General features: G+C 34.6%; 1 protein-coding gene across 1 annotated transcript; it reads right to left on the reverse strand.

Moving 5' to 3' along the window:
- Positions 1-11,872: 11,872 nt before the first annotated feature.
- LOC139040459 (olfactory receptor 8K3-like) lies at positions 11,873-12,814 on the reverse strand. Its single transcript, XM_070487228.1, has one exon. The coding sequence runs from the start codon at positions 12,812-12,814 to the stop codon at positions 11,873-11,875; it is 942 nt and encodes a 313-aa protein (XP_070343329.1).
- Between the last annotated feature and the right edge of the window lie 306 nt (positions 12,815-13,120).

Below are 13,120 nucleotides of genomic sequence, written 5' to 3' on the forward strand. Positions count from 1 at the left end.
GCGCAGGCATTATGGAGAAGAGGAAGGCAAAGAGAGCTAAACCAGAAATAGTCAGATTTTACCAGGGCTTTGACATTGAATTAAAGTGGAACTTCTCATATATCACTGAAACATCAATATAGGTAACATAAGGCACACATAAAATATTATTTTTACCTGTAATGAAGCTTCTATTTTGACTCCCTTATGTATTTCTTTTGTGGCAGAGTGAGAACAATTTACGGATTTTTTAGCATTTTGAGACTCTCCCTGTGGTGATGCCAAGGAATTTGTTGATTATCCCTAAAGTATTTGAGAGCACAACAAGAAGTCTGCAGGTTATCCTTTACACGTCAGGGACAATCTGTATTCACTAAGTTTTTGTTCTCTCTTTCTTTCATTTCTTCCTTCCTGACTTCCTCCCCCACTTCCTCCCTCTTTTCCTGCCTTCATTCCTTCTTCTCTTCTTTCCTTCCTCCATTCCTTCTTCCCTTCCTTCCTTCCTATTTTTTAACCTGGTTAACTTTAATTTTGTGCCACACAGTACTCCTGATTAAAATATTGTACCTATAAGGCCTGCATTTCCACGGTGATCTCCTCAAAAGATTGACAGAGTGTGGAAATGTTTAGACACTCTCTTATTACATTATTTGAAAACTTGAAGGGAATTAAAATAATGCATTTTGCAAATATGAGGTGATGCTTCCCTGATTTGTTGCTCATGTTGTTTTTACTTTCACTGAGAGACAGAAATTAGTTATTTATTATTTCATTATGAGTTTCCGTAATCTTTTTACCACTTCTCTTTTGATTTTGATTTTTTTCTTTACTGCATATTGTGCCAGTTCAGTTACTCCATTCCGTGCAACCCCCACTCCAATACATGTCAACGCCATCACCACAAATTTCCCTTTGGCTATCCCATTATAGCCACACCCACTTCCTCCTCCTTTGCCATTGTTCCTAACCCCTGGTAATCACTAATTTGTTTTCCACCACAACATTTTTTGTCATTTGAAAAACCTTTTATAAATAATATTATACCATTTGTAATCTTTTTGGATTGGCTTTTTTCATTCAAAATAAATCTTGAAATTAATTTGTGCTTTTGTGTGTATAAATCACTTGTTCCTTAATGTTGCTGAGTAGTATTCCATGGTATTGATGATAAAATTTGCTTAAACATTCACTCATTAAATGCATTTGCGCTCTTTCCAGTTTTAAACTATGATAGATAGAATTTCTATAAATATTTCCATAAAGATGATTGTAGGAACATGAGTTTTCATTCCCTTGTGATGAGTGTCCAAGAGTGTGATCGGTAGGTGGTTTTAATTTTGATGAAGTCCAGTTTATCAATGTTTAGATGTTATAGATTGTTCTTTTCATGTCATGTCTATAAATTCTTCATTAGCTCTAGGTCCTATACATAGATTTTCCCTTATGGTTTTATCTAAGCTTTTTATAGTTTAACATTTTACATTTAAGTTGTTATTCATTTTGAGTTATTTTTTGCATAAAGTTTCAGTCAACATCATTTGTTTATTATTTTTGCCTCTATACTCCCAATTACAATAGCAGCATGTTTTAAAAAGACTATCTTCCTTTTATTGAATTACTTTTGTATATTTGTGAGAAATTAATTGAACTATTTGCAAAGGTGTATTTCTATGTTGTCTATTCTGTTGCATTGATTTATGTGTTTGTATCTCCAATAATATCACACAGTCTTGATTATTGTGGCTATGTTTTAAATCTCAACATATAGTATTTTCTTCACTGTTATGCTACATTTTAAATGTGTTTTGTCTATGCTAGGTCCTTGACCTTTCATATAAATTTCAGTATAAAGTTCCCTCTGCAAAAATTCTCAATGGGATTTTGTTTGGATTTGCATTAAATCTGTAGGTCAACTTGGAAAGAATTAATATCATTAGTTTGTTGAGTCTTCTAATCTATTAACTCAATATGTCTACTAATTTATTCAAATCTTCTTTTATTTCATTAATCAGTATTTTGTACTTCTCAGCATACAGATCCAACACATGTTTTCTTGGTTTCTACCTACATATTTTAGTATACATGGAGTGAGTGTAAATGGATTTATTTTTTATTTGGTTCTCTCTCTCCTTCTATATGTATATCTGATTGATATTTCTTTGTTAATTATTTATTTCTGAAATCACATTTTTGTTCTAGATGTTTATTCAGATTTGTGGAGATTTTTTATAGATAACATATCATTTGCATATAGGGAAGCTTTCATTTCTTCTTTTCCCAGATGCATGCATTTTGTGTCATCTTCTTGCACATTCTGGGGATTCGTATTTCATCTGTTTTGTGTAACTTTAGATGATTTTGCATTTTTAGTAAATGTAATTTGGTTTATTGGTAAATGTAATTATAAGCTCTTTATTCTTTTTGTTTTGGCATCCTTTACTCACAATAATTATTTTGAGAGTGTCCATATTTTTCTCTGTACCAATAATTCATTATTTTTTTATTGCTAGTGGCATTCACTTATTGGAGATCTTACAGTCTTTCATCCATTTTCAAGTGAATGAACATTTGGGCTGTTTCTAATTTGGGGCCATTATAAATAAAGCTTTAATAAATCTAAAAGGGAAGAAAAATTTCTCCTTTACTCTCTTAGGGACTTTAGCAGGGCATAGAATTAAATGGACATAAGACAGATAAGACAAAAGCATCCATATTTTATTTAGTAATTTTTGCATGTATGTGGGAGTCATAACAAGAAGAATAAAGACTCAAAGAACTCATTAAGCCTAAGTGCTTATATACTAGATTGAATAAAGAGTGGAAATTGTACAAAAGTAACTAAAATATATGGTGAGACTAAAGGCACATAGGAGGTATTTTAACAAGGTCAGTTTGTGTAGATTTCTCCTGTCCTTGAGTCTCTATTTCTGGTGATAAAATTGTTTCTTTCCTCTTGGTGTAGGGAAGGTGTTTTTCACAAGGGAATTTCATCTTCTGCTTTCAGGAAGGTAAGGCGAGTTTACAGTGTCCTTTAACCTGGTTTGTTTGTTTGTTTGTTTGTTTTTTGCTGTGTGTGTATGTCTCTAGCTCAAAATGATCAATATGCCAAAGCAGCATATTTTTGAGTGGCACATCCTGAGCTCCTTCATTTCACCTGCCTGAAATTTCCCTGGAGGTTTCACATAGTAAAAGCTGAGTTGGTGACTGTGGAGAGATATTCCAAGTTAGAAGTTATCAGGTAAGAGATTTGTAAAAGGAAGTAAAAAACACATAGATTGGAATAAGCAGAAAATGATATATCTAAATTCATTGTCCCCTGTTTCACAAACAGTCTCATAGTCCTGATAAAACCTCATATCAGTTTCTCTACATTAAACCCAGCATATATGGGGTTAAAACCAAAACACTCATTCTCTGCTTACTCCCTGGCTTCCTGGCTCCAAAATCCACTATCCTCCCTGGAGACACACTGTCAAGGACAAGCACCCGGATTCATTATCTCCTCCCACAAAGAGATACAGGCTGGTGGGAAAGCTGCTGACCAGCAAGGCCATATGCTCCCCCTCCCCTAGCTAAAACCCCAAATAAAAATCCTTCCTTTTAGCTTTTCAGGGAGTTTTGGATTTCAGTGTTAGCTGCCCTCTCTCCTTGCTCAGCAGTGTGCAATAATAAAAAGTCCTACTTTCTTCTACTACCCCCAGTGTCAGAGATTGGCTTGCTGTGCAATGGGTGAGCAAACACACTTCAGGTTCAATATCAGTTCTGAGACTAGATCAGTCAAGTTAGACAGTTGTGTCTCATTTAGGAGCCTCTGCCATAGTTTGGGGTAGGATTACCACCTAAATTCTGCCTCTGTATGGCCTCAGAAATCAGGCATTTAAAGAAGAGCTTTTCAATGGAAATGAAAGAGGAACAGGGATAATGGTTAGAACAAATTATAAACTCAGTTTTGTGTCCAGAGGGCAATCAGTCAAACAGACTTCTAGATGTTGGTATGGAAATTTCTTTAAATGAAGACAGGCAGAGGCAATTTGGTGAATTTCTTGGTTTATAGTTTGCTATCTCTGGTGCTGGCATCTCGTGTTCCAGTTAGCTTTCTTAGTGGCCCACACAGCAGCAGACACAAAAGTGTAGGGGAGGAAGACGTTTTTCTCTATCCCTATAAGTGCTTCTGCCTGTTCTAAGAATTAAAATGACATGAGACAGAATTACAGGAGAAAATTGAACAAATTTTAATAACATGTATACAGGGGAGAAACCCAGGAAAAGTTAATAACTTGCCATAGTGGCCAAAGCCACCATCTTAAATATTACCTTCAGCTGAAGACAAAAGAAGATGCTGGGGATAGTGGTCTGAGACTTCAAAGGAGAGGAAGGCAATTCACATGGAGACGGAAAAGCAAATGTTTGTTAAAGTAATGTTTGCCATGCCCTGCAAAGACAATGGGACATAGAGAGAACTCTGATCAAATGTGCTTTGCTAGGTTATTCCTTGTCTACCGCACCTACTTCACATTATACTACAGTTTTCTATGGTAATAGCTGGTTCCTGAAATAGACCTTCTACCTTAAATTCTTTTAGGCAGTTAGGGGAAAGTTTTTTCCTGAGGCTTTTGTTCTTAAAAATAATCAAGCCAAAGAGACAAATTTTGGGGTAGCAAATTCTGTTCCCCTACAATTGTCTGTGGAGGAATTCTTGTAGTGATTTTTCTGAAGTTTATATCAAATCATCTAGCTTCAACTTGCAGGGCCTCAAGAAAAGGGCAGCTGTAGTTTGCAGTGATGTCAAGATAGGAGGGTGGGAGAAAAATTAGAAATATTAGTTTGGAGAATAGTAGACAGATATTGGAGGAAACTAGAAGAATTGAGAATCCATCCATTTTACAGGTAGATAACAAATCTTAAGGATAGTGAATAGGGCTAGCCTCTAATACCCACAAAGAAACACTATGGTTTTCTACTGAAGCAGAAGATTGTCTCCTATGGTTACCCACTCTTTAGATTCTTATTTGCATAATAAGTCTGTTCTCATTTGGCTTTAATTTAATAAATTTACATAAGTGCAGCAAGAATGGTAATTGATCATATAAGACATTTTTAAGTCTGCATTTCTGGAACTTTAACTTTTAAGGATTCTCAGACTAGACTTTTAAAAGCCTCTCATGGCTAGCAAGGCAAGCCATGGATAAACCCTCAGACTTCATCTATAATAACCTATAGATTTGGGGGAATTCCTCTCTTGAGATCACTAAAATATCTTGAGTTTCCTGCAACTTCCAGAAAGTGACCTCCTGAACTCACCTGTAAAGCTGGGAATCCTGTAAGTCAGGATCCAGGGTGGTATTTCAAGAGGTCTTTGTAAACATTGGCTCCATACAGTCAACCTTAGTTCCTTAAATCTGTCCGAACATGTTTGAGACCTTTACGTTCCTCTCAAACCCTTGGTAATATAACCAATGTTTTCAATTATGTCCTGTTACAAGAACAGATTCTTATTGCACTCATGAAAATACTACATTGGCATAAAATAAGAATAAGAGTTTCTGGATTCTGTTTTCAATTTTGTTTATAAAGCATAATTTATCAGATTTATATGAGCTATAGATACCTTAAGAGAAAATAAAAAAGGGATTTCTTACATCTGGAAAACAAAATAATAAGGAAACAGTAATGCTTCAAACAAAAAGTCATAAAATTGTAATCATTCAGATCTTGTAATTAATACTTGTTCTGCTTGATCTTGGGTTAAAAGCTTCAAATGTTTTCGGAGAAGCAGAGTAAAATAATAACTATTTGTGTATGACAAAAGACTTAAAATTGCCATGTTTAAAGATCTGATGAGAGTTTATTTAAATGCAGTAAACAATAAACATTTATAAAATTTAATTATTTCTCTGACATGTAATATTTTTAAGATATTAACTGGAACTATGACATGCCATCCAGAGGTAGAAAAATGTTTCTTATATATAGCATACACATGTAGACATACATAAACATATAGATAGACACAGAGATCTTACAGCCTTCGTTGAAAAATTTTAGCCATGTGTGAAGTTAAATAATGCAAAATCATTACTTTATAAAGAATAGTTGTGTCCAAATTGTTTTTCAGGCAGATAAAAAAAAGTCAAGTTTACCTGTTCAGATGGCCAAAGCTTTTTCTAATATTTGAGAAGACTTTTAAGGTTTCCATTTGTCCCTGATAGCCAATTTTAAGGAGGTTGTAGACTAAATTTTGAGCAAAGGAGCACGCAAAAATATTATGTACAGTTGTTGTTTTTGTTTTCATTTTTGGATAAATCTCTTTTTAATTTGTTTTTCCCTTCTGGTTGGGAGGCAAATATCATTTTGGCATTTTACGTTTCAAAGAGATGGCTTTCAGGTCTTAGAGAAGATGATGTAGAAAATTTACATCTTAAAGGCACAGAGGAAGGTTGTAAGATCTCCAAGGAGTTTTGGAGTGTATTTGCTTATTATCAGAGGTCCAACGTAAATACTAGTTTTAGAAATTAATAATTGCTATGGTAATTACTAAAGACAATTTTCTTAGAGTGGTTTTAGGTTCCCAATAAAATTGAGAGAAAAGTACAAAGATTTTCCAGATATGCCCTGCCCCCAAACATACAAAGCCTCCCCCACTAGTAATTTCACTGATTAGAATGGTACATTTTTTACCAAGGATGAACCTACATTGACACAACATAAACACCCAAAGTCCATAGATTACCTAATGGATATGCCTAACTCTTGCTGTTGTACATGAAATGGGTTTGGGTAAATGTTTAACAACATATTAATCATTTTAATACTATACAGAATATTTTCACTGCCCAGAAGATCCTCTGTGCTCTGCCTATTCAGTTACCCTCCCTGCCAACAACTGTTCTGTTTTCTTTCTCCATTGTTTTGCATTTTCCAGAATGTAGTGTTATTGTAATCAAACAATATACAGCCTTGTCAGACTGGCTTCTTTCACTTAGTAATATACATTTAAGGTGCTTTCATGTCTTTTCATGGCTTGATAGAGCATTTCTTTTTTAGACTGTATAATATTTCATTGTCTGGATATTCCAGTTTATTATTCATTCACATGCTGAAGGACATCTTCCAGATTTTGACAATTGTGAATAAAATTGTTATAGTAACTGCGTGTAGAGTTTAGTGTGAACACAGTTTTCAAGTCCTTTCAGTAAATATCAAGGAGCAAGATTGTATGATTAGTTTTGCAAGAAACCACCAAACTGTCTCCAAAGTGGCTGTACCATATTGTATCCCATATTGTATCCCACTAGCAATATAGCAGCATCCCTCTTTCTCCACATCCTCACCAGCATTTGGTGTTGTCAGAGTTCCAGACCTTGGGTATTCTAAGAATTGTGTAGAGGTATCTCATTGTTGTTTTAATTTGCATTTCCCGGGTGACATATCATGTGGAGTATCTTTTCATATAGTTATTTATTATCTATGTATCTTCTTTGGTGAGGTGTTTGTTAAGTCTCTGGCCCATTTAAAATTTTCTTTAATTCTTGAGATTTTAGAGTTCTTTCTATATTTTGTATAACAGTTGTTTATCTGGTGTGATTATTACAAATATTTTCTCCCAGTCTGTGGCTGGTCTTCTCACTCTCCTAACATTGTCTTTTGCAGAGCAGAAGTTTTTAATTTTAATGAATTCCAGTTTATCAATTTTTCATTTCATGGATCATGCCTTTGGTGTTTCATCTAAAAGGACACCGTTGTAACCTAGTCAGCTAGGTTTTCTTCTATTTTATCTTCCAGGAGTTTTATATTTTTGTGTTTTGCATGTAGGATTATGTTCTGCTTTGCGTTGTTTTTTGGGAAGAATTTGAAGTCTGTGTCTAGACTCCTTTGTCAATTACGTTTTCAGTTTTCTTACCTCGGCACTGGTTACCGTAGTGCTTTTCACTCCTGAGTCTCTTTTAGGATGAGATGTGACTCTCTGTATTTAATTGTCTTTTCTCCAATCACGTAGGGATGAATTTCCCCTGTGTCTTCCCCTCTCTTATGAATCTGAGAATGGTGTTAATTTTTCTGTATGTTCAGATTTTTTTTGTTACAAGGACTGTGACTTCTAAGTGGTGACTTCAAAGCTGCTTAAATGCAGAAGTGAAAACTAAAATCCACTCTCTTCTTTTTTTAAGTGCAATACAGTCCAGTGCAATTTTTGTGGTGGTGGTCCAAAATGCTTAGACTAGGAAGGCCTGCTCATTTTTGGGGCCTTCACAAAAGCCATTTCCTTATTATCAGTGTTTACATAACTCTCATGCCTGCTTGAGCACCTTTTGCATTTCTTAACTTTTGTTCTAAGTCTAATTTCTGTTTTTTTAATCTTGTTAAGGGAGTTTTTTTCTCAATCAGCCAAGAAATTCTCTGATATCATCTTTCTTTTTTTTTCCTTTTTTCCATCTGATCTTACCATAGGTACCAATAGGACATTTGTTTAGGATGAGAGCTCTCTAAAATCCATTCAGATATAAAAGTCCAACTCTTTAAATATATGCCTATTTCACTGTGATTCCAAACCAATAAGCCTTTTTATAGCTTAAAATCAATAAGCCTTCTAATGGCTTGACTATGGAAACAAGAGACACCCCTAAAGAGGGACAAAAGATTCAGCTCCCTTTACCCAAGATCCAGAATTATTCCTAAAGATAACCTAAAGAAATAAAGACCTTTGTTGTCACAGGTAGTAAGAATAGTGTTTGTGAAAATATGTGTCTGGCTTTCCCATGAATGTGAATGCCTCTAGTCCCATCCAATAATCTGTGACATCAGGTGGGCGGTACTGGGATGGGACTTTCCCAAAACTAACAAGGCAATAAAGATAGAGATAACAAAGTTCCTTTATGGACTAGGACTCCTTCCTAAGACAAACTTCTGGGAGAAATGTCATGGTCAGACAAAGAGAATGCTGCCTGTCACTTCATGTCTCTACTTCCAGCCAGCTGTCTAGCCTCCTGATGCAAACCTGACAACCTGTACCTTCAGCTAATACAAACCAGAGAGAATATTCTCACTGGTTGCAAGCTCTTAGGACATAAGAACAAGATGAAAGGAACATCTCATTTATTGATCTTCCTCCTTATGGCAAATAAAGAAAGTTGAGATATACATGTCTAATTCAGTTTTCTATAATAAAATGCAAAGAATTGGTTACTTCATTTTCCCTAAATATTTAGTAGATTTCCCAGTCAAGCCACCTGGGCCGATTTTGAATTAGTAAGGGTTATTTCTCATACATATTTCCATATTGCGGTCCTTTTCGTCCTAGATTTTTGTATACAGTGTCTCTTAGTGTCCCTTTACATGAAAATATGTAATACCCCCATTCTTATGATCCTAACCTAAAATACAGTTCATTTTTTTCATAGATATCCTTAGTGTCTCTAAATTTTCTGTACTTTTCTTATCCTAATTTTATTAATCTTTCTGAATCATTATTGCATAATATATTAAATTCTGATATTCTTAATAGTATCACAAGAAAACTTTCAGTTATATACCAGTGCCTGAATTTTTGTATATTTATATTTTATTTAAAAATATAAAGCTTTCTGAAATAACTTATATGTGTAATTAATAATAAAATAAAGGCTAACTTTTAAAATGCATAATATATTATCAAATTTGTAAATCTCAATATATTTTGCTCCTTTTCTAGTGTATCAATTGAGAGACTATAGACGACACACCAAGATTTTTTTTTTTTTTTTTAAGATTTTATTTTTTTCCTTTTTCTCCCCAAAGCCCCCCGGTACGTAGTTGTGTATTCTTCGTTGTGGGTTCCTCTAGTTGTGGCATGTGGGACGCTGCCTCCGCGTGGTCTGACGAGCAGTGCCATGTCCGCACCCAGGATTCGAACCGACGAAACACTGGGCCGCCTGCAGCGGAGCGCGCGAACTTAACCACTCGGCCACGGGGCCAGCCCCGACACACCAAGATTTTTTAAGAATGAGGATATGGGATTATGCTTAATCACAGTTTACATTTTTAAGAGCAGATATTAGAGACTTTTCCTTTTTCCATTACAAAAGTCATAATTACTCACTGAAGATAACTTGGGGAAACATACAAACAAAAAATACTAATTTAAACACTTTTATAATCTTAGCAGCCACAAATAACTAATGTTAAAATTTCACTGTATCTCTACCTAGCATATATTTTATAGAAAGCAAAACTATGTTCTTATATTTATATTTTCCAGTTTATAAATATTTTCAGTAAAATTTTTCAATAATTAAAAACACCAACTCTATAAATTTTTTAGTAACATTTATTCTCACATGAAAATATACATATTTTTATTCCATTGAATTATTTTTATTCAAATTTGATTGATTAATTAGAAAATCTTACCCTACAATGGAGGACAAAGCAAACAGTCCAGTCCCTCTATGATGTAAATAATATTCCATGAATGTTAAAAATAAACAAAATAAGTAGACATTAAGAAAGGTTAAGAGGAAGTTCGTCTAGAAGACATGGCATAACATGTAAATTGCTATATATCTTACTATACTTTCACTGGAAATATTGTATAGATCAAAGCATATAATTATCTTCTTCGGCTTTCTACAAGAGGGGTTATCAAATTGATGCAAACAATAGATCTTACTAAAAATATATTACATTCATATGAAGCAATATTTAGGAAAGTCACCTCATGAAAGACGCAACAAACTTAACTCAACATAGAGTAGACCTCTTATGCAAAGATACAAAAACTAGAACACGAATTTTAAACAAGTAGTATTCTTGATTTTCAGAAAGATATTGAAGCATAGCAATCCCGTTAGACAAAAACAAGTAGTTCAGAATCCAGATCTCAATAAAATATAAAACAAAAAATAAAAAATTGGAAGCTTCCATGGGAGAGTTCAAGAAATTGATCTTTTTCCGCCAGCTTTATTGAGAGAAAATTTACATAGAACATTTTGTAAGTTTAAAGTGTGCAAAGTGTTGATTTGATATGCTGGTATGCTGCAATATGATTACAACTTAGCATTATCTAACATCTCCATCCCTTCACATGTTTACCGTTTTTTTTCGGTTGTGAGAAAATTTAAGATTTTCTGTCTTAGCAACTTTCAAGCATACAATACAGCATTGCTAACTGAAATCAAGGAAATCTTTCTTAACTGGTATATCCACTGGTATAGAAAAATGGACTGATTCATAAAAATACGATGTGCTCATCTTGTGACTTACTAAATTGCTAAACATGTTGCTTAATGGGTTTTCTATGGCTCATATATGAGAGCAACTCTACTGATGAGAAAAGAGTAGGGCCATAAGATCACCCACATGGAATGCGAGCATTTGAGCAAATGCATATGACAGATGACTTCAAAACATAGTATGACACTGAGCCTCCTTAAAACCACAGTAAGTTTGATTTTAACACATGTGATAGAACAGTAAGAAGACTAACACAGAAGGATGTGCTTACACAAAAATTCATGCACATGCACAAAGACATACATGGACACTGGGAAGTTTATTCTAATAGTTGAGAATAACACGAGAATCATTTGAATTCTTCCTTGTACCTTTTATTCTTCCTCACTCCCACACAACAAATCCACTCTCCTTACCTGCCTTTATGGTCTTTAGTGTTCAGATCAATTCTACTGCACTATAAAATTTACTTATTGTATTTGTAATTCAATTCATCTCTCCCCGTGAAGGAAGGAAATATTTTTCCTATTTGTGTGCTAAAGTATTTGTAATATGTCGAAGTGTGAGTGGCATTTAGAAAGCAATCTATAAATATATGTTGAACTCACCTGTGCCTGCTATTACTTCTAAAAACACACAGAGAAAACTTACATAACCTAATTTATGGAAAACACATTGTACATAAACTTTAAGAAAAAATGTTGCATAGTTTTTTCCACATTCGTTGTACTGCGTATTTTACATCTTTGTTCCTCAAGCTATAGATCAAGGGATTCAACATGGGGACGACCAGGGTGTAAAATATAGATGCCATTTTATCAGTGTCAAAGGAATGACTGGACTTTGGCTGCACATACATAAATGTCAAAGTCCCATAAAACACTGTGACTACTGTCAGGTGGGATCCACAGGTGGAAAAAACCTTGTGCCTACCCTCAGCAGAGTTCATCCTGAGAATGGCTGCAAGGATGAACAGGTAAGACACAAGAACTATCAGAAGGGAGAAAATCAAATTAAAACCTGCTAAGATCAGAATAATCAATTCAATTTCATGTGTATTTGAGCAGAGCAAAGATAACAAGGGGAGACTATCACAGTAGAAATGTCTGATGACATTGTAGCCACAAAAGGATAAATTAAAAATCTTTACAGTGACTAGAAGAGAAACAAATGCACTGTAGAGATATGGGATTGCTACCAGCACATGGCATACTCTTTGTGACATGATGACTGTGTAGAGCAGAGGGTCACAGATGGCCACATAGCGGTCATAGGACATTGCTGACAGAATAAAAAGTTCACTAATAATGAACACAAGAAAAAAAGCTAGCTGTGTAGCACAAAAATAATAGGATATTGTATTTTGATCCACAACAAAATTTACTAACATTTTCGGTCCTACAGTTGTTGAATAACCAAGATCAGTAAAAGCCAGGTGTCTGAGAAAGAAGTACATGGGTGTTTGTAGCCTGGAGTCCATCTTGGTGAGCATGACCATACCCAAGTTGCCCACCAATGAGATCACATAGATGATGAGGAAGAGCCCAAATAATGGAGCCTGCAGCTCTGGATGATCTGTGATTCCAAGGAGAATGAATTCATTCAGCACTGTTAGATTGTGTTTTTCCATCCAGGTTTATTAGAAAACCTATCCTGAATAGATACATCATCATAGTCAATAGATTTTATGTATTAACTCCTGGGAGACAGTATAAAAAATTAGTATAAATAAGACAAATGCAAACTTTCCAATTTAGGATATTTGACAATACACCCATCTCTCACATGTTAAAATATATGGAAAGATAGAAAGAGATAGAGAAATAGATCAGTAGTTTCAACTGGAGTGACTTTACTCCCCAAAGAACATTTTCCTATGTCTAGAGACATTTTGGTTGTCACAACTGAGAGTTGAGGTTCTACAGATTTCTAATGG

Source organism: Equus asinus, chromosome 17, assembly GCF_041296235.1.
Source record: "Equus asinus isolate D_3611 breed Donkey chromosome 17, EquAss-T2T_v2, whole genome shotgun sequence".
In the NCBI taxonomy this organism is placed as follows: domain Eukaryota; kingdom Metazoa; phylum Chordata; class Mammalia; order Perissodactyla; family Equidae; genus Equus; species Equus asinus.

Coding starts and splice junctions, on each gene's coding strand:
- LOC139040459 (XM_070487228.1), bottom strand. CDS start 12,814: ATGGAAAAACACAATCTAACAGTGCTGAATGAATTCATTCTCCTTGGA.